This window comes from Anguilla anguilla, chromosome 16, assembly GCF_013347855.1.
Source record: "Anguilla anguilla isolate fAngAng1 chromosome 16, fAngAng1.pri, whole genome shotgun sequence".
Classification (NCBI taxonomy): Eukaryota; Metazoa; Chordata; class Actinopteri; order Anguilliformes; family Anguillidae; genus Anguilla; species Anguilla anguilla.
This window is the reverse complement of record NC_049216.1, coordinates 6,826,869-6,846,606: the sequence shown is the minus strand read 5'-3', so window position 1 is coordinate 6,846,606 and position 19,738 is coordinate 6,826,869. Positions and strand designations below refer to the sequence as shown.

At 47.4% G+C, this 19,738-nt stretch overlaps 1 protein-coding gene across 3 annotated transcripts in view; it reads left to right on the top strand.

Annotated features, from left to right (window-relative positions):
* The window catches only part of LOC118215798 (metallophosphoesterase MPPED2-like), a 64,533-nt gene that overhangs the window by 6,549 nt on the left and 38,246 nt on the right, over positions 1 to 19,738 (top strand). For all 3 annotated transcript variants that reach the window (XM_035396803.1, XM_035396805.1, XM_035396804.1), the window contains exon 3: positions 9,790 to 9,971. In XM_035396803.1, coding sequence (XP_035252694.1) covers positions 9,790 to 9,971 — 182 coding nt within the window. The remainder of the gene's footprint in view (positions 1 to 9,789; positions 9,972 to 19,738) is intronic.

Sequence of the window (19,738 nt, the reverse complement as noted above, 5' to 3'; positions counted from 1 at the left end):
GAGTAAATAAATCCGCCGTTGGGCGCGAGCGGGTTTTCTCTCCTTTCCATCGATGGTAGCCGCGTTCGTTCGTGGTTTCCGTGTGCGCTAGCGCGCGCGCTCGCGGCAAGGCGCTAACCGTGTCTCGCGGAACCCTGTCAAGACAGCGGAGCTCCTCCTCTCCGCGGCGGTCTGAAGAGGCCTCGACCCGCCCTCCCGCCGGACGTGGAGCAATGTTCTCGCTCAGCTCTTTTGTTTTGGCCGGTCAGGCAGGTTCCTGAGGACCAAGCCCGTGAAAGGGGAGAACTCCTTGATTTAGACGTTCCTCGGTCCTCCTCCCCCCCCCCCCCCCTTGTCGCCACCGCGGTCAAGTGACAGTTGACGTTCTCCAGGTATGCGTCGGGCGGCTGGAAGCCCTCGGGGAAGGGGGGGGGGGGTTTAGGCATTTATGGGTTACCTAAATATCCCCTTCCCAGGTTGATGCCCTTTTGCAGGAGCCACAAGAGAGAGTCTAGGTGTGATGTCATTTCCTGTCCTGTCTACAACAGGCAGGAGTTCATCTCCCATCCGTGGGCCATTTAACCCTTTCAAACCGGGCGTGCGTTTGGAACCCCCGCAGGCCCGTGGGGGGGGGGGGGGGGGGTGAAGGAGGGGTGGGGGTAATGTCTTGTATTCTGATAGCAGGAAATAGGGGGGAAACTCAAAAGGGTGGCGCTGCAGTGGTTTAGGGCCCCGTTGTAGTTCTGGGTAATAAACGCGGCGCGCTTTATGTCGCGGTGGGCGGAGCTCCCGCTTCCAGCCGTCGGCCCGGGAAACAGGAAGTCCTTCTCTTTGTCCCCCGCCGGATTCGACCGGTTCGAAGTCGACAAAGGGCGACGAGAAAACGTCGAGCGCGACAGGAGGTTGTTAGTCTCGCAAATTTAAGGGACGAGAGCGGATTGGGGGGGAAACGTTAGGAGGGGCAATTAGTTCTTTTTTTTTTCGGGTAAAGTGCTGCCGGCTCCTTTGTGTTTGTATTGGGTGTCGTGTTTGCCCCACAATTTTCCCCGCTGTATACAACAAAGGAGGGTAATACTACGACACCTTAGATTCCTGTAGCAAATAGGGCTAAAGAAGAAATGCAACACTAGACTTTAACTGAAATTTCTCTCCCCCTCTCTCAGTTCGGTTTGTTTTGCTGTACTGTCACGAAATTCAGGGGACAAATGCCGGCGAATCAAAGCGTAGATTACGAGCTACAGTATACATGTAACACGCAGACATAATATACATCTCTCTCTCTCTCTCTGTCCACTCTCCCTCTCTTTCTCTCCGCCCCCTCACTCTCTCCCCCCCCCTCATTCTCTCCCCCCCCCCACCCCCCACTCCCACTCTGTGCCTCTCCATATACCTGCTCAGATTAGAGATGTTCCCGCTATGGATGTTCCCGCGCCCTTTATTGAATTAGCGCAGACAGCTGAAAGCCAGCAGATAAGATGGACGCTCTCGTATTTTTCAGGAGAAATGATATTGCTCCCAGCAGAAGGGCGGGTTGGGGGGGTTGGGTGTGGGGGGTGGGGGTTGGGCACGGAGGGGAAGCACATTCGTTTTTTATAGTTCTCCTCGGAGCAAGAGAAGCGAACGGGGGGTTGAGAAAAGGCGGTAAACGTTTGTGTTTGCATTGCCATCGTCTTACCGCGGGCCGTGAGCTCGGTTTGGCTTGCAGTACACACTCGCAGACACACACACACACACGCAAAACCCACCCGCAGACACAAACACACACACACACAGACACACACACGCAAAACCCTCACGCAGACACAAACCCACACACACACAGACGCACACGCAAAAACCCACCCGCAGACGCAAACCCACGCACGCAGACCCAGACACGCAAAACCCACCCGCAGACACAAACACACACACACACACACAGACACACACACGCAAAACCCACCCGCGGACACACACACACAAAACCCACACACAGACACAAACCCACACACACACACAAACCCACACACACACACACGCAAAACCCACCCGCAGACACAAACACACACACACACGCAGACCCAAACCCACACGCAGACACACACGCAGACACGCGCGCGGCGACCGGAGTAGCCGATAGGTCGGTTTTCACCAGGCGACCCGCACGGTGGAGATGCTATCCTCATCAAAGGCTTCGCTCCGGGGCACACTTCTGAAAGTCTCTCTCTCTCTCTCTCTCTCTCTCTTTCTCTAGTCTAAAATTCTCTCTCTCTCTCTCTCTCTAGTCTAAAATTCTCTCTCTACTCTAAAATTCTCTCTCTCTCTCTCTAGTCTAAAATTCTCTCTCTCTCTCTACTCTAAAATTCTCTCTCTCTCGCTCTCTCTCTCTCTCTCTCAATTTCAATTTCAATTTCAATTTCAAAGTGCTTTATTGGCATGACAAATATAGGCACTTGTGTTGCCAAAGCAGTGGTTATAACATACAACTATATACAGTTAATCCGTTATATTAAAAAAAATAAAAATAAAAAATATATACAAAAATATCAGTAAGTGATGTTAGGTGTGTGTGTGTGTGTGTCTGACTATCTGTGTGTTATGTGCATGAGTGAATATTATGTGTCTGCTTGTACGTGTGTATGCTGTGTGTAAATGTGTGCATGAGGTGGTCACACATTGTCCCTCAGAGTCTCTCTCTCTCTCTAGTCTAAAATTCTCTCTCTCTCTCTCTCTCTGTCCTCTCCTTCCAAATTCTCTCTCCTCCCAAAACTTCAGTATTAACAGTCTGAGTAACAGGGCCAGGTTAAGGTCTGATGGCCACACAGCTTCTGCTGTGGACTTGGTAAAGCGTCCTTTTGAATCATTCAGGGTTGGGTTCAGTTCTGTTTGACTCCACCCGATTCAGAAAGCGAACTTCAATTCACAAATGGAAAAATTCACATTGTGTCATCTGTGAGTCAGTCGTTTAACTGCATTTCCATTCATTCCCTGATTTGAGTGAATTTCAATGGAATTTGAAATTGAATACATTCAATAGAAATTCATGGTCCATGTGATGAACAATAAATGTGGACTTATGAATATGGATACAGTAAGTCCATATTTATTGTTCATCCATGTTCATTATGCAGAGCTGAACCTCTCTCTCACTACCCATCTTCCACCGTGGTCTGAAGACGCATCTCTTCAGACTATACCTGGACTAACTGCCACCACTCTGCGAATCATTTCACTTAAATTCCCCTCTTTCATGCCACTTATGTTACATGTACCCCCATTCCAGCACTTATTGCACTTTGTATTTTCGTCCTAATGCTGTAGCTTGTTCTACCCCCTAATTTGACTTGGTCAGAATAATGTTCACTGCGTGAACTGAACTGTGTTCTTGGCTATAAATAGCTGTACGAAATGAGTATCGTACCTTATCGAACTTGTGTTTTGCAGTTGTTCCAATGACCATGATGTGCACTTTTTGTATGTCGCTTTGGATAAAAGCGTCTGCTAAATACGTTTAATGTAATGCTTAGGATTCATTGCTGACCACAAGTTTCCCTTCTTTTAAATCTACGAGAAAGCAAACGATCACCTATTCATTGAGTTTGGGGAAGACGAGGGGCAGTTCAGTAGATTAGCAATTGGACAATCGACCTTTGACCCCTCAGAGGTCAGCGGTTCAGTTCTAGATCGCTTGGGTATTGACGAAATACGATAGGGTGTGATGACCGCTTGTGGGGGGGGGGGGGGGGGTGTTGTGCTCAGTTTTCGGGTTGACGATCAGGCGGTCCCGGAACAATGGGGCGCTAATTAACGAGGGTCCCTCCCGGCCCCCCGATTGGCTCTCCTCTCCCTGCCACTCAGCCAACCCTGCGGTTAAATGGTGTCAGTCACCTGACCTGCCTCGGTAACGGTGGCGGCAGATGTTCGAGGGGGAGAACCGCACGGCCGCGTTTTTAAAGACCGTGTGATTACTCATTTCTTGCGTGTGAAGTGCTCGCTGACCCCCAAGATAAAGAGGTACGCGTACCTTTTCTCCTGATTTATAAATGGAGAAAGTAATACAAATTCCTTTTTGTATAGTGTATGTCATTTCCCAGCAGGGATGTAGAAACGTCGCTTTCTATTTTACTTTCTGTGTTGCGTGCTTTTCGTCTGTATTTTGAAAAGCGAAAGGGAAGAGTTTATGAATATATCCACGGCCCGAACGACTGAAACGGAGGCGTGGTGCGGGAGGAAGTCGTCACCGCTTCCGAGCGGCGCTGCTCGCGAGGCAGCGTCCGCGCACCGCACCCCCCCCTCCGCTTCGGTCGGTCGAGCGTTGGAATACTACGAGAAAAAAAAATTTGTTTTTCTCCCCTCTTCCATTCGCACGCTCGCCTTGGCGGTCTAATCCTGAAGTGCCCCTCTGCTGCCCCACTCTAATTTTCTAAATAAGTTATTATTTTTTACTTTACATTACATTACAGGCATTTAGCAGACGCTCTTATCTAGAGTGACACAACTTCTACATTGCATTTTTACATTGTATCCATTTAAACAGCTGGATATATACTGAAGCAATTCTGGTTAAGTACCTTGCTCAAGGGTACAACGGCAGTGTCCTACCCGGGAATCGAACCTGCGACCTTTCGGTTACAAGCCCAGTTCCTTACCCAGTGTGCTACACTCCGTCCTATTTTTTTATTATTTTCTTGAATTTTCATTTCAGTTTCATGTCAAATTGTGTGATGCCGCACTGGTAGCGTCCGTAAGCTAGCTGGCTAGCTGCCGCCGGCTAACTGGGCTGCAGTGGGACATTGATGGACCGCGTCTCTGTACTGGGGCAGTGCGTTTTCACAACCCAGCTATACCTTTGTGTATTATTCTATATGTATTTTCCCCCTGACCATTAAAAGAGACTGGCTCCGTACGCGCGTCGCCGCCGGCGGGCTCCAGTCGTCTCCGGGCCCCGAGCGCGGCTTCCCAAACTCCCTCAGACTCCCGCGCACGCTGCCTTTCAGTCACACGGGCTGGTAACCGGTCTGTTGAGTAGTCATCGTTAATGTCCGCTGAGCGATTGTGTTCAACTCGGGGCAGCAAGCTAACCTTTTGAAGTCCACCGGCCACAGTGGCCGGTGCCTCCACAACATTCACCGGCCAAGTTCGCTGTTTTAACGGACAGCCAGATGTCTAGAACAGAACGGGACCTCCAAGCGACGGCTGGCTCCTGTCGAAGCGGCAGGCAGAGCAGACAGGCTTATCAGCCGCAGATAAAAACTCACCAGCAGCCGGCTGGTGGCTGGTGTTAATTTCCCACCCTGAATTTACCCTCTTTTGGCCACATCACCTCAGAAATGGCCATAAATGCCATGAACAATAAATGCTGCATATTCACATCTCTGGCCATATAATCAGTTTATTAATAATAATAATAATAATAATAATAATAATAATAATAATAATAATAATAATGAAATTATTTAATGGAGCGCCTTATTTAATGGAGGAAACAAGCGGATCTTTGTGCTTCTCAGTGGAATAAAAAGATGCAGACGTTAAAAATACGGGTGAAAACGCACACAAATTAAATGAGCGAAAAAAAAAAAATTGTTAAATTCAGGCCGGGGGCGCACAGAAACGGCGTGAATGGATCTCAAACGAGCGCGTTTCCGGCGAAGGCCGTAAAAGCAGAGCTGGCCAAAGCTCGTCGGCGCAGGCGAGGCCGCTTCGCCACCCCACGCGGTTCGCTTCGGCGACGCGCGACAGCTTTTCTTCACCGCGGACGAGCGCCAAAACCGCACGCTTTCGTTTTCCGTTTAACGTGCTTATCCGCTCGCGACCCGGCGATTCTTTCTCAGTCTCCGGGGCTTAATTTTATCGACCGTACGTTCGGCTTCTCTGAAACCGACACCACAAAGGGACATTCAGTGAAAATTCCATTATGTTTTTGAAAAGATTTTCATTTTTTTGTCATCGTCAGATACTTATGTGTTATGTCCAAAAAATGAAGCTTTTTTTTTTTTTCTTTTTTTCTGCTGGGTCTGTGTGGCGAATGATTCCTTTAGAAAGTAGCCGGATCCTTTCGATTGGTTGAAATTGTAGATTGGCGGGTGAAGTCACTGCGGTCCCGTTCGCTCGAAGCCTGGACTCGCAGAACAAAGCCGTCCGTGGAAGAGGAGGAGTTCAAAGACGAAGAGCGAACAGCGACGACCCGGATGCGTGTCGAGTTAAAACGGGTTTAAGAAAACATTTATGCGAGAACTGACGTTTTCAACAACCTTAACAACCTCACCCTTATTCAGTGTAAGGGTCACTGTGATACAATCTTCTTTGATTCTTCCAAATTTTGCCGTCTTGTGTTAAAGTAGGGGGGAAGGGGGGTGGGGTATGCTATTATAAGCATAACGCCTTTAGAATGTTTTAATAATGCTGTATAACTACCAAACTATCTGAATCCACTCCTTCTTTGTAATTCTGTTATTTTAATTTTATATGTTTTGTGTTACGGCTCCTTATTTTAGCTGTACATTTTGTCCCTACTTGGTTGTCATTCTTTGTATTTGTTATTTCATTTTGCTTTGAAATCGTTTTTTTTTTGTTTTTTTTGTCAGGAAATTTGAATTTACACGTGTTATGAGTTGTCCCTGATGCGATGGGTTGGATGAATGAATTGAAAATAATTGGAAAACAGCCTTACCTGATCAGGCAAACACTAGAATCTCTGCTTTATATGATTCTCCTTGAGAAGGAGCAAATACGCAAATTTTGTGATCATGACCCCAGAGGGACATTGGTTTAAGTCCTATACGGAATCGCTGCTTTTCCATTTGCAGATGTATGCTTTCCCGTATGAATGTAATACTGTATACCGTAATAATTATCGTCAAAGTAATATAACGTGTCATCGTATGCATAAATAATTTAATTACGCAAAGATTTGATTGCATTTTATTTCACTTTACAATTAAAAGAACAATAAAAGATTAGGGAAGAAAAAAACGTTATAATAAAATAATGCGGTGATGCCGTTAAAATAAGCTCATGCAGTACAGGCGGTCCAAAATAGCCTTGTTTCGTAACGCGAAGCGAAGCAGCCAATAAGAAAGCGCGATGCCAAAGAGGAGTTAAACAGTCGTTTTGTTTTTTTTAAATGCCCTGTCAGAAGTGTGGGTCGAGGCGTCGCTTAAAACGTTTCGGGATCCATAGTTCTGCATCCGCACAAAGCCACGGCGAGGACCTGCTCCCCTCTGCGCGGGTTTGAAAGCGGAGACGTTCAAAACGGGCTTCGGCGATTGAGCCGCCCTGGACAAGTGTGATCGGAACGCGGCCGTCCAATCGGATCGACGCGCGCGCTCTTGAACTGCCGCGGAGCCGGACGCGTCCCGTCGCGGCGAGCGCGGCGGATTTGGAGACGTCCCGGCGTGGGGGCTCGCGCGTGTTCGCCCCCGGAGCTGTTTCCTGCTTTAAGTGGCTTTAAGAGTTTTTTTTCGTGGTTTTTCCGCGATAACACTCATCCCCCGAGGCCTCTCTCAGGCGGCTCCTTATTTTCCTCCCCTTCCAAGATTTTGTTTTAATGCGTGCTTTTCATTTCAGCCCCCCCCACCCCCACCCCCACTCGGTCTCATTTATAACCTGATTTCTGTCATATTAAAGCCTGTGCTCTAAATAATCCTCCTCTGCACCTAAATGATTGCTCCCTTTGGTCCAAAACCCCCACAAATCTCCCAGGCGAAAGAAATACTCCAACCCTGAATGACTGAGGACAACCGTGACCGTGTTTGGCCTTTTTAAAATATTTTTTATTTTCTAATTCATTCGGTACAGGGTTCCCAAAATCACAGTTAGAGAACATTGTAAAACCACCCATTAAGGTTTCTGACATAGACTCATTTGAAACATACTGAGCGTGCACGCCTAAACGATTTGGGGTGCATGTTCTTACAAGCAGATTGGGGGGGGGGGGGGGTAAAGGGGGGGGTTTTGGGACACGGGCTGGGGGTGGGTGCCGGGTTAGAGGCATTGTGTAAACGACACGCGCTCACGGGGTATAATTTGGCGGCCGGCTGAAGAGGTTGGAAAGCTGGGAATGGCGTGTCTCACACACACACAAACTCGCAGACACACACACACACACATACTTGCAGACACACACGCAGACACGCACACACTCAGACACACAGACACACAGATGCGCACACACACCCACGCGCAATTCTTGATTTTGGAAGCAGTATCCTAAATTCCCTCCATATCCGAACGGAGCTTGCAGCTGTGCCAGCAGACAGCGGGACGGACGACACTGATAAAAAATGTTTTTTAAACCGGCGGCTTGCATTGCCGTCGGCGAGCTGGCCCTGGCAGTCTTACCGCGCTGTGTCTGCGATGCGTGCAGCACGCGGTCGAGGTTTTCGGTTTCCCGGGCGACGCGCCGCGTCGAAAAAAACATTCCGCTACACGTTTTTGTTCTTTTTTTTTTTGTTCCTCCAACCTTCTCTCGTTTGTGTTTTTTTGTCAGTTTGCGGACGCACGTGTTAATTAGGGAGACGCGCGCTCTTGAGAGAGGACGGAACTGACGTCCCCTTCTGTGGTGGAATAATGGGCGAGGGGGGGGGGGAGGAGAAGTGTCGTCGTTCGCGCGAAGCTGACTTCAATTACAGGCCAGAGCTTTCTTCTTTTCAGATGAGAATTCCAAAAAAAAAAACACACACACAAACACGCTTCGCAAGAAAAGTAAAGTAAAAAAAGATTCCCGGATGAGAAGCGAGCCGTTCTCGTAAATGGGGAAGAAGAAAAAAACGAAAAAGGAAGACTCTTCTTCTTTCGCGACTCCCACGTGCGACGGTGTCAGAACTGCCGCAATAAGGAAGTCCTCGCAAGGTCCCCTCCCACCGCCTGGTTTTAGGGGAGGGGGGCCGAGACAAGGCTTTTGAGAATGTAAAGCAACGTTTTTACCTTTTCTGTGGCAACTAAAAACGTTGCTTCGGTTAACCCTCGAGCCTGTCTGTCTGCAGCTCAAATATCTGTGCAAAAAATGCTACACAGGCTTGCTAAGAAGGATTTCGAGAAGCGTTGCCCCGCACCACAAATAAACTTGTTTGTTTGTTTATAGCTGAGGTTGTTTTCATTGAATGTTTTTTTTTTCTCTACTGCACGACGGTAGTTTTGTAGTCTTACTGCTTGTTTTTCTTCTCTACAGCACAACGGTAGTTTTGTAGTCTTACTGCTTTTTTTTCTTCTCTACTGCACGACGGTAGTCTTACCGCTGAAGAGCGAGCTCCTCACCTCGTCGTAAACGTAGCGAGCTGCGGTCGACGGCGCGAGAAGGCCGAGCTTTGAGGTCGATCGGAGACGTCAGCTCAGAAGGGCGCGGACGCTCACCTGCTGCCAGCAACTGCCGGTCTTTGAACGCGGTCAAATCTTGCAGCTTAATCTGTGACTGGCCTTGCTTTTGATCCATATACCCCGCCACCCCCCCACTCCCACCCCCACCCCCCCCCCTTTGGGGCCGCGGCTAGCGACAGGCAGAACAAGGACTCATTAACCCAGAAACGGTTGGAGGCACCGCACGCTATCAGTGCTGTATTGATCAGGTCCAATCGTTGCGGTTTTTTTTTTCGGTGCAAATGGGGAAAATTCGTCAGCTTGCTGAGATGAGCCTGCGATCGACAGCTCTGTGCAGTTCCGCCCGTTCTTTCCCAACCCCACTCCTCTGTCAGTGACCCTTTGTGTGTTTTTGGGACCCCAACCCGCTGTGAGCCGCGCGGCGTTTCTAGCAGCAAAACATCCTGCTGATCTCTCTCTCTCTCCCTCTTCTCCCGCCCTCCCCCCTTCCTTCCCTCCCCCCCGTCCCGGCAGGGTGGACCCCATCCCGTACGACACCCCGAAGCCGGCGGGCCACACGCGCTTCGTCTGCGTCTCGGACACGCACTCCCGGACGGACGGCGTCCAGATGCCGTACGGCGACGTCCTCCTGCACAGCGGCGACTTCACCGAGCTGGGCCTGCCCTCCGAGGTCAAGAAGTTTAACGACTGGTTAGGTAAAGACTTTATTATTTCCCCCTTTCCCCCCCCTCCACCGACCCCAATTAACCTCCCCTCCCCGCTCAGCGCCATTCAGCGCCTCCTAATTCAATTACGTTGGGCGGGGGGGGTTGGGGGAGGGGGGTTGGGGGAGAGGGGGTGGGGGCTCGCCGATAAAGGAGACTTGCCTGTTTTATTCCCCTTCTTTGAAATAAAGGAAACGTTAGACTGGGGGGTTTCGTCCGCACTGCGTAAAAAGGGTTTTATTTCTAATAGGCCGGTGCTAATAGGGTTTCGTTTGCCTTCGACTTCCTCCCCGCGACAGGTGCAGCGCCGTGATTACTGAGAGGTGGGGGAGGGGACCGAACGCTTCCTCGGCCTTTTCTGTGGCACGAGCCCATTCGCGTTGTTTGTTTAGTTTGACGTTTCGGTCCATTCAAAATGGCCGCTGTTTTTGTTGGTGTTGTATTGTACGCGAGAGACGGGGGGGGGGGGGGGGGGTTTCCTAACCCAAATAACATATTCGGAAACGAGCGGGCAAAGTCTTGTGCAGAGTTACTTTTCTTCCCAAAGCTGGCCAGTTATTTTCGGCTTTCTCTCGGTTTTTTTGGTGGGGGGGGGGCGGGTATGTTCTGAAAATCCCGTTTTTCCGCGGAAAGGAGTCACTCTAACCGCGTTCCGTCCGAAACGGGCTGGTTCAGAAGGAGCGGCGTGACAATACTATTACTATATAACTACACTATATTCTTTGACATTAGCTAAGCCTACAGTCGGTAGTATTTTTGTTTTTGAGAACTCTCGAAGGGTAGTATTTTTTGCTATACGTCGCTAAGTTACTATTGTGCTGAATCTTACTATGTTGTGTCTTTCGGATAGCTGACGTAGAAAAAAAAAGTCCTTTTGAGATCCGTAAGGACTAAGCTTGCTAGATTAGTAGTTATTAACTTTTAATGACTTATGGCTGAAAATGAGAGCCTGTATGAGAATGAGGCTGGGGAAATGAGAATAACCGTTTCAACAGACTGCTAAAATAGGAGTTCCTTATGTGTTCGTATCACTGCAGTTCTGCTGTAGCAGGGGGCTAGGGGGCAAGTGTGCTGGGGATGCTCCCACACACACACACACACAGACACGCATGCACACACACACACACACACACACACAGACACATACAGACCCCAAGGGACAGAGATGAGCCGCAACTTCGCCACGGTAGTTTCAGTAAAAAATGTTTGCTGTCCACTTTTATATATCTGTAGCTGACTCATCTTGAAACAGCACCACCTAGAAAGTACATGTGTCGGAGGAAATGCGTGAGGAAGACTAGTTATAGTCGCTAGCTTGGCTACCCCACAGTCATTTGGTGGGTAGCTGATAGCAGCCTTGTATTGTTGTTTCCTGATTGTTAGCTATGGACTCTGGAATATGACTAATCATTTAGAACATCTAGCTTACTGTTGTCAGTAAAATACAGCTTTGAAAACGATCTGTTGTAATGCCTCATGATTAATAATGTGGCAGTGTTAAGTCACGTGTTGAGTTCTTTGAAATCACAATAGTTGCAGTTGCAGTGTGCATTCAGGATAGAAAATGTGTTATCTTGCATTTTATCTGGTTTACACAACTTCTGGTTTAAGCCAGGCCCACTTCCTGTTTCCTTGCCCGCGTCACCCCTACAAGAGACTGTGCCTTGCCTTTGTAATTACTATTCATTTGGGATTAATGTGTTTTATTTAGCATAACATAAATTATTGATGAGATCAGACCATTCGGCCCAACAGTGCTCACCATTTTCCTACTACTAAAGGGCACCTAGTCCACACCATTTACGTGTAAAACTAGATGGTGTCTCACACCGTATCAAGCCTGGTCTTGAAAACCTTCGGAGTTACTGCCTCTGCTACATTTGCGTAGTTTTTTTGTTGTGATTGTTTTTGCTACTACTTTTTTGAGTTCTTTTGTCCAAGGAAGATGTTTTTCGTTCTCACATGAAAGGAAAACTAAAAAAAACACTGGCGGTTGTGTGTACAGGAAGGAGAACAAATTTCTCATAAAAACGAATATCGAGTAGAAATCAGTTTTAGGCGAACATACACTACTCAGGCAAAGAACATGACATTCTGAACCAACAGTACGTTGACGTGGCACGTCTTCGTTTGTGTCTGTGCGAGAGAACGCAAAAAATCACGTCGCCAAAAGCTTCTCTCCCCGTTCCTCGCGCCTTCGCATCCTCGGTCGACCTGTCAAATAATCCCCCAGTTGCCGTAGCGACGTCAGACAGCGATCTGTCTCGGGGCTCGGACACGCCCACTTCTCAAAAAAAACGCAAAACGCTCTCGGCCAAGCTCCGACGAATATTCACCGTGGGAACAGCGCGCCTCCTCCCACAGTAACCACTTCCGAGTGTTCTCTTCCCTCCTCCTCCTCATTCAGCCGGCTGTCAGAAAGGGGGCTTGCGGCCTGTCAGGAAGACGGACGGTCTCGCTTCTAATGGCTTTTTGCAATTTTAGCGGAGATTACGGGCGTCAATCCAAAAGAGAAGCTCGCTAATTCGCCTCGGAGGGAGAAGCGATGGGGCGGAGCCTCGGGTCACTGGGCAGCGCGGTAACCATGGCACGGCCGGCTCCGACCTTCGTCGACCTTCGCGGCGAGGCGCTCAACTTCCGAGGGCCGCTTCGCGCGTCGTTCGCTTCGGAGAACACAACTCGATGATAATACACGTCAAGCTATGGAAGGAGGCTAACGGCTAACTGTAGCGGTTCGAGCAGGCGGGTTAATCGGGCGAAGTTAGAAGGTCGCGTTCGGCGTCGGAGCCGAAACGATCCCCTTCGGGTCCCGGCGGAACGGCGGGCGAGAGAAGGCGGGGGCCCTGGTTTCCGCGGTGACTCCCCAGGCCTTTAAAGAGACGGTATTTAAAGAGACCAGTCTGACGTTTTCAGCGAGGAAGGCGTTGGGTGATGTTGGGTCACGGGGAACACGAGCGCCCAAAATTAGATGCTCCCCTGTTAGGGGGGCGTTGGGGGTGGCGCCGGCGGGGTTGGGCACTCTGTGCAGGAATTGGGGGGGGGGGCGGGGGGTGGACCCTGGCAGGACTATAAAGGAACACTCTGGCAGATTGGTGCCACGCCGTTTGCGCACCTAACATTAAACCTCTGACGCGAGAGGGAGAAACCCGAATTGGCCGTTCGAGGGCCTTCGAGTTAATTTAGGAAGCCGTGCTGTAAACCAGCCTCTTCAAATCGGGCGCATTTGGGGGCTTTTTTTTTTTCTTAACTCTTTGTGTGCTTGCTTATCGGCTTGTGCGAGCGCACGGTTTGGTAAATGGTAAACGGGCTGCATTTATATAGCGCTTTTATCCAAAGCGCTTTACAATTGATGCCTCTCATTCGCCAGAGCAGTTAGAGGTTAGGGGTTAGGTGTCTTGCTCAAGGACACTTCGACATGCCCAGGGCGGGGTTTGAACCGGCAACCCTCCGACTGCCAGACAATCGGTCTTACCTCCTGAGCTATGTCACCCCCGGTTTGAAGCCGGTTTGAAGCGACGGATCGATTTCATGTCCGTGCGGCGCCGAAAAATGTTTACCGAATGTTTGCGTTTGTCTGAATGCGGTCGTGACTGTGAATTAATGGCAGCCAAGGTGGGAAAATCCCAGTCGTTTTTTAAACTGTAGTTTTAGAAGAAAACAACATTTTTAAATCTCTTGTCGGGCACACGGTGCATCTCCCTCTTCTCTAAAAACAAGTGGGGGAAAATGCCCTTGCGCGGCGCTTGCTCGGAGTTTGGAGAGAGAAAGCCGGTGTGGAGGTCTTCATGTGAGCTTCTCCTCACGCTGTCTGGCAGACCACAGAGCAGGAAGACTGACAGGCTCTCTCTTCTGTGTAGCTGGTCAGATTATGTGGGCTTTGAACATGACTGCCGCCCCTGTGTCAATACGCTAGCAACCGCTAATAAAACCGCTGAAATAGCCCATGTGTGCATGTGAGATACTGTGCGTGTGTGTGTGTGCGCGTGTGCGTGCGTGCATGTGAGATACTGTGCCTGTGTGTGTGCGCACGCGCGTGTGCATGTGAGATACTGTGTGTGTGCACAAGTGAGATACTGTGTGTGCGTGTGTGAGAGAGAAATATTGAGAGAAAGAGTGTGTGTGTGTGAGAGAGAAATATTGAGAGAGAGAGAGTGTGTGTGTGTGAGAGAGATTGAGAAAGAGAGTGTGTGAGAGAGTGTGCATTTGTCTGAGTGTGTGCAAGAGAGAAGGAGTGTGTGTGTGCATGCATGATAGTGTGCACACGCATTTGTGTGTGCAAGAGCAAAAGTGTGTGTGTGTGTGTATATATTTGTGTGAGTGTGTGGGAAAAGGGAAAGGGAGAGAGTAAATGTGTGTATACACGCGTGTGTGAGTGAAATTTCAAGGCTGATTTTACCTCCAGGTCCAGCAGTGTGTGGTATCGATCGCAATGTGAGCATTATTATTATTCTGAAATGTTCCTCAGGCCAGAGAGTGAACTCGCACGGGGGCGGGGAAGGCTTCACCCCTGACAGCCAATGAGAGGGCTCTGCCTCTTCTGACATCACCGGCCAGGGTATCTCAGTCCTGGGCAGTTCAGTGTTGGCGAGGGGGGGGGGGGGTGTTCATTCACTCTTGTCTCCTGTGTGAGGTCAGTCATCTCTGCCAGCCTGTTCCACTCACCCCCGCAGACCCCCCCCATTTTACCCAAAATGAGGAAGCTAAAGTCTCTCCTTTAAAACAAATTGTTGGTCTCAGTCCTGTTTTTCTTCCATTTTAGTTGTTCAGAAAATAATTATCTTTATGTGTTGGCGGCTGACTCCTCTCTCCCGCTGTCGAGCTCCATTTCTACACGTTGCGTTCGAGAATTTAATCAACAGGACAAGTTAAATTTAGTCAGTGTAATCATTACGAACAATTCCTTTAACTTCTAACCGTGAATTCCGACCGCTATTTTCTACTTTTTAGTGCGTGTCTCAGCCATTTTGAGCTCCGTATGCAATAAAGACTTTAGCTAATGAGTGTTTTTTCCCCCCCATAAACTTATAACCCCACATAACCTGCGCTGGCTAATCGGTCTTCACGTTGTAAAGCTTCCCTTATTGCAGGCTCAGAGAGGCAGTAATCTGAGCGCGTGCGAACGCGGCGCGGTTTTTGCGACATGCAAGGGAACGATCCCGCCGGGTGAAACTGATTAAGATGATTGGCAGCTGATCGGTACGAGCTGTTAATTCGCCGCTTGATTAAGTGGAATGAATGAAAACGAGCAGCGATCGCTTTTGAAGGTCAGCAGAATTCTGGCTTTCTGGCGCTGGCTCACAAATCAGAAATGATGCGTTATCGTTCCAGATGCATCCAGCCGAAATGCCCGACTGAATAGTTTGTTCCAAAATGAATGTTATAAATGCGATTGTCCTAAAAAAGCGTTGGGTGTATGTGCTCCTACCCCTGCTAATAAATTAATGTACAGTATGTTGAATAAATACTACGCAATTTCTCAGTGTAATGAACGACTGTAAGGCATGTAAACGCTGTGCAGCTTCACGATTATAATAAACTAACCTAAGCCGTGTAAACGCCATGTATTTTCATAGAGCAATTAAACTCCTATAAGCAGTGTAAATACCATGCAGTTTCACAGCTTAATTAAAATAATGTAAGCCATAGAAACGCAGTTTCCCAGTGGAATTCACATGATGTGCTTATGCATGTCAATGGCAAATACCTGAATGTGGAGCCACTCATCGTGGAAGTTAACATTACATTACATTTATTTGGCAGACGCTTTTATCCAAAGCGACGTACAGAAAGTGCATTTCATGGTCGTAGACAACTGCTGAACACGGGTTCAGTAAGGTACAATTACTTATTTTGTACAGCTATTTCTAGCCAAGAACACAGTTTTAGTTCACACAGTGAACTCTATTCAGACCTAACCTCTGCAAAGCCAACTAGGCAGAAGAATAAGCTACAGTATTAGGACAAATACAAATTACCAAAAAGTGCTGGGATGGGGCAACATGTAACAAGTGTCATGAAAAAAAGGGGTGGGGGGGATTTAGAGTGAAATATACAGCGTGGTGTGTAGTAACAAAGTCAGCGGAGACGGTGGACTGAACGCAGAATGGGGATTCAGTAAATCCGAGTGAAGTTTTGCTTTGTAAAGCTACGAAGTGACAGAAATCCCAGATGGGAGCGCTCATCCTCCTGTTTCTGACACGGGCCAGGATCCGCTCCCACGTTATTCGGCAGCTGTCGGGTCTGATATTCGAAAAGAAATTTAAAAAATTGCTCTCGTGTTACCTTTTCGCGCTCGAAGCCGTTTGCTGCCGTTTTTTTCCCCCGATCCTCCTGACCTGGATTCTGTCCTCTCTGGCTTTGAGAGGGATTGGCTGCGTTATTTGGGTTGGCTACTGTCCGGAGCACTGAAAGTAACCTGGAGCGGGAGGACTGGCCCAGGCGGCAGGGACTGATAGAAACAGCGGAGATTCACTAATGAACACTAATGAAGGATGAATCGATTACTCGTTAGATAAAAAAAGAGAAAAAGAAAAAAAGAGACACATTAAAATAGAGGATACTTCTTTGTCTAATATGTCGATGAGTCGATCTGGGTCTTTTTTTTTTTTACCTGTTGTTGTTGGAGAGGTACTGTCATATTCGTCCTCTGGCTAAATATCGGTGAAGCCTCTTTAGCGGACCTATAATAAGCTTCGGAGAGAAAAGATGCCCTCGCCACCGTCGTAGCTGATTCCAAACCGACCCCCTTTTTCGAAAAACGTCAATTATTTGTGGAACGTTGAACTCAGTTTCGTTCAGAATCAACATTCTGTGCTGAATGTTGAAAGTCAAGCAGGCTTAGTAGCACCCGTGCGTATACATGTTCAGTATACACCTGTACAGGTGCACAGTATACAGGTATTTGGCTTCTTTTTTTTGCGTTGCATACCTTTGCATAACAGCCAGAGCATCTCTTCATTGTGTTTTGTTTTTGCTCGTTTTTTTCCCCCCCAAAGTGCAGGCCTATCAGCCAAATGTTTCTTCATGAGACCTGTTAGGAGTGATGGCCCAGTAGCAGCTTTTTGCTCAGTTCTTTGCCCTTTATTATGACAGTTATGTCCGTTAGACTGGACTTTGTAGTTCCGAGGCTCACTTTGAAGCTAAATTCATCTGCAGAGGAAAACCGCGTCTGCGGTTTCTTGCCCTACATTATGAGATTGGCAGTAGCTGAACTTAATGGAAAGGTTCTTGTTCAAAAACACATGCGGACAGAAGTGACTCGCGCTTGATGAATATTAGCAGAGATTAAAAAGAATTTGAATTGTGCGTTCAGCTGAAAAAGTACTTTATGCATAAAAAACTTTTTTGGTTTCATACGGTTCGCTGCTTTTTTATTCTCTGAATATGTTAATAGGCCTATTCAGCTGAAAATGAAGTAGGCCAGTTTGACCTGCACCAAGTTTCCGGAAAGAAAATTGTCTCTCAGAGAAATCCAATCAGAGTCTGTTTTTCTTCTTTTAGATATTTGACCTGTTGAAGTTGCATTTAGAAAATATGATTTCTTTAGACTTTGTAAAAACCGGTTGTAAATTTCAAATGCTCACAGTACACTGAATTGAGTTTGGCCAGTGCCAATAGAACTCTTGACAAAATAAAAATAACGAAATACTTCAATTTTAAGATTTAAAGATGTTTATAGTTATAGTGTAGGACGAACGTTTTGGTTTGTTTTGTAGTCGATATCCAGTTTATGATTACACTGTCGATAGCAAATGTTAACATTGACATTCTAGATATCGGTAACATTCAGGGTTTTTTTTTTTTGTTTGTTTGGTTTTTTTTTCACGTTATTTTCGTTTTAGTGTATGTTTCCAATACACCCAGATGATTTTTGTGTTTTTAGTTTTAGGGTTTTTCCCACCAAAACTATTTCTTTTGAAGAACAATCATCAGTTCTCTATGTCAAATTAAAAACCATGATGCTAGACGATACTGTAAGTTTTGCTCAGTCTTATTTGAAACGTAAAGACATACATACTGGCATAAAACCTAGATGTTCCAACTAAAATGTTCCACCAAGTGCTTTTTGTTCCAAAGTTGGCGTTATAGCCAGTATTTTTTCTGTCATTTTATTCTCTTTTTTTCCTGTCGTGTGTATGAAATATTATACCGTACTTGTAAGTTTTAAGTGTTTGAATGATGTGTCTGTGCAATTTTTGCCAAACCTTGAAAAACAATGGAACATTTTATTCTGCACAATATCCTTTTCAGTTCATTTAATTATGTTGATTGTGAGCAATCTGTTGTTAAGTGATCTTTTTGTCCAGCATTGAAATGTTAGAAAATCAGTTGGAGTTGAGCATGCGTTCTGCTGTGCTCTTCTTATCCAATCGGTGTGTGGGCAATCTAAAAATCCTTTAAAGTGTAGGTTTTTTTCCCCTGCCAAAATTCTAAGTCAGTGTTCTAGAACTCCATTGCTTTAAGTTACCAGTAGTGACTGTGACATCAGCGTTAGAATGTTCAGTTAAGAACATTCTAATCACGTATTTGTGACCTCACGCCTTGAAGGGTCAGTTGAACTCCACTAGACCATGGAACCAGAGCGAGCTGTCATTTATTTTCTTGGAGGAGTAGAAATAGGTCAGCATCCAAAAAAAAAAAATCAACGACCGTTTTGGTGACGGGAGTTTTTATTTTTTATTTATTTATTTATTTATTTATTTATTTATTTATTTATTTTTATTATTAATTTTTAAAAAATCTTTTTCCCTTCCATGGATGTTTACGGGAAGAAAATGAGGTCCGTATCGAAGCTGTCCGTAAAAATGCATTTCGACGGCGGATAAAATGGCGGGGGAAACTCCCCGGAGCCAGGGGGAAATAGACTTGGCCGGGGGGTAATTGCGTTCCCCGGCGTTTCTGCCGCACGCTCCGGCGCGGCGTAAGCCAATTTCGGGCCCGTGATCCGGTTTGGCACGTCGGGGGGGGGAAGCCCCATGTAAATGGAAACGTGATGCGGTCAGAGCAGGCCGGAGGATTTTAAAAACTGAGAGACGGCTTCTCCTTATCGGGTTAGGCCGCGGATTATGACGGCGCCGCCGTATTGCTCTCTCCGATTTAAAGTCGCGGGGTATCGCCGCCCCCCCCCCCCCCCTTTCTTCGCCGCGTCGGGCCGAACCGCGTAAGAGGATCGGCGAAAAACCCGACACCGCGTCGAAGCCTCGATGAGATTAGCGAGCGCTGGGGTTTTCTCTCTGTTAGACCGGCGACATTTGAATGCATTGTCCAGCTGGTTACCCCCTCGTTACTGGATGCCCGCGCGTACGCCCATTAAAATGCCCTTAGTCTCACCACGGTTGGCATCACCGCGCCATCCAAATTGAATATGGTTTTTTTTATTTTAAACGGAAATTTGATATGAACTGATATGAGTTGAGGAGTTATCGGAACACATTGCGGACATTGTGCGTGAAAGTGGTGTGGGTGTGATGTAGTGTTTGCTAGACGCAAACCTGTAGCCCTGTCACAAGTGTAGCTGTGAGATGGCCAGTTCGCTGTCATCTTTGTCCTTCTGCTTTTTCCTTTAAATTCATACGCGTCGGTACGTGGGCAGTAAATGTGTACAGTAAATTTTTTCAGTCAGTCAGATAGGATTAAATGGGAAGTAATGTTCACTAAATCCGTGTCTTGCTGGTCTGAACAGGCCGCTGGCAATATGCAGTGAGCTGGTGTCTAGCAGATATTTTTTATACACACCAGATAACACAATAACTTTTTTG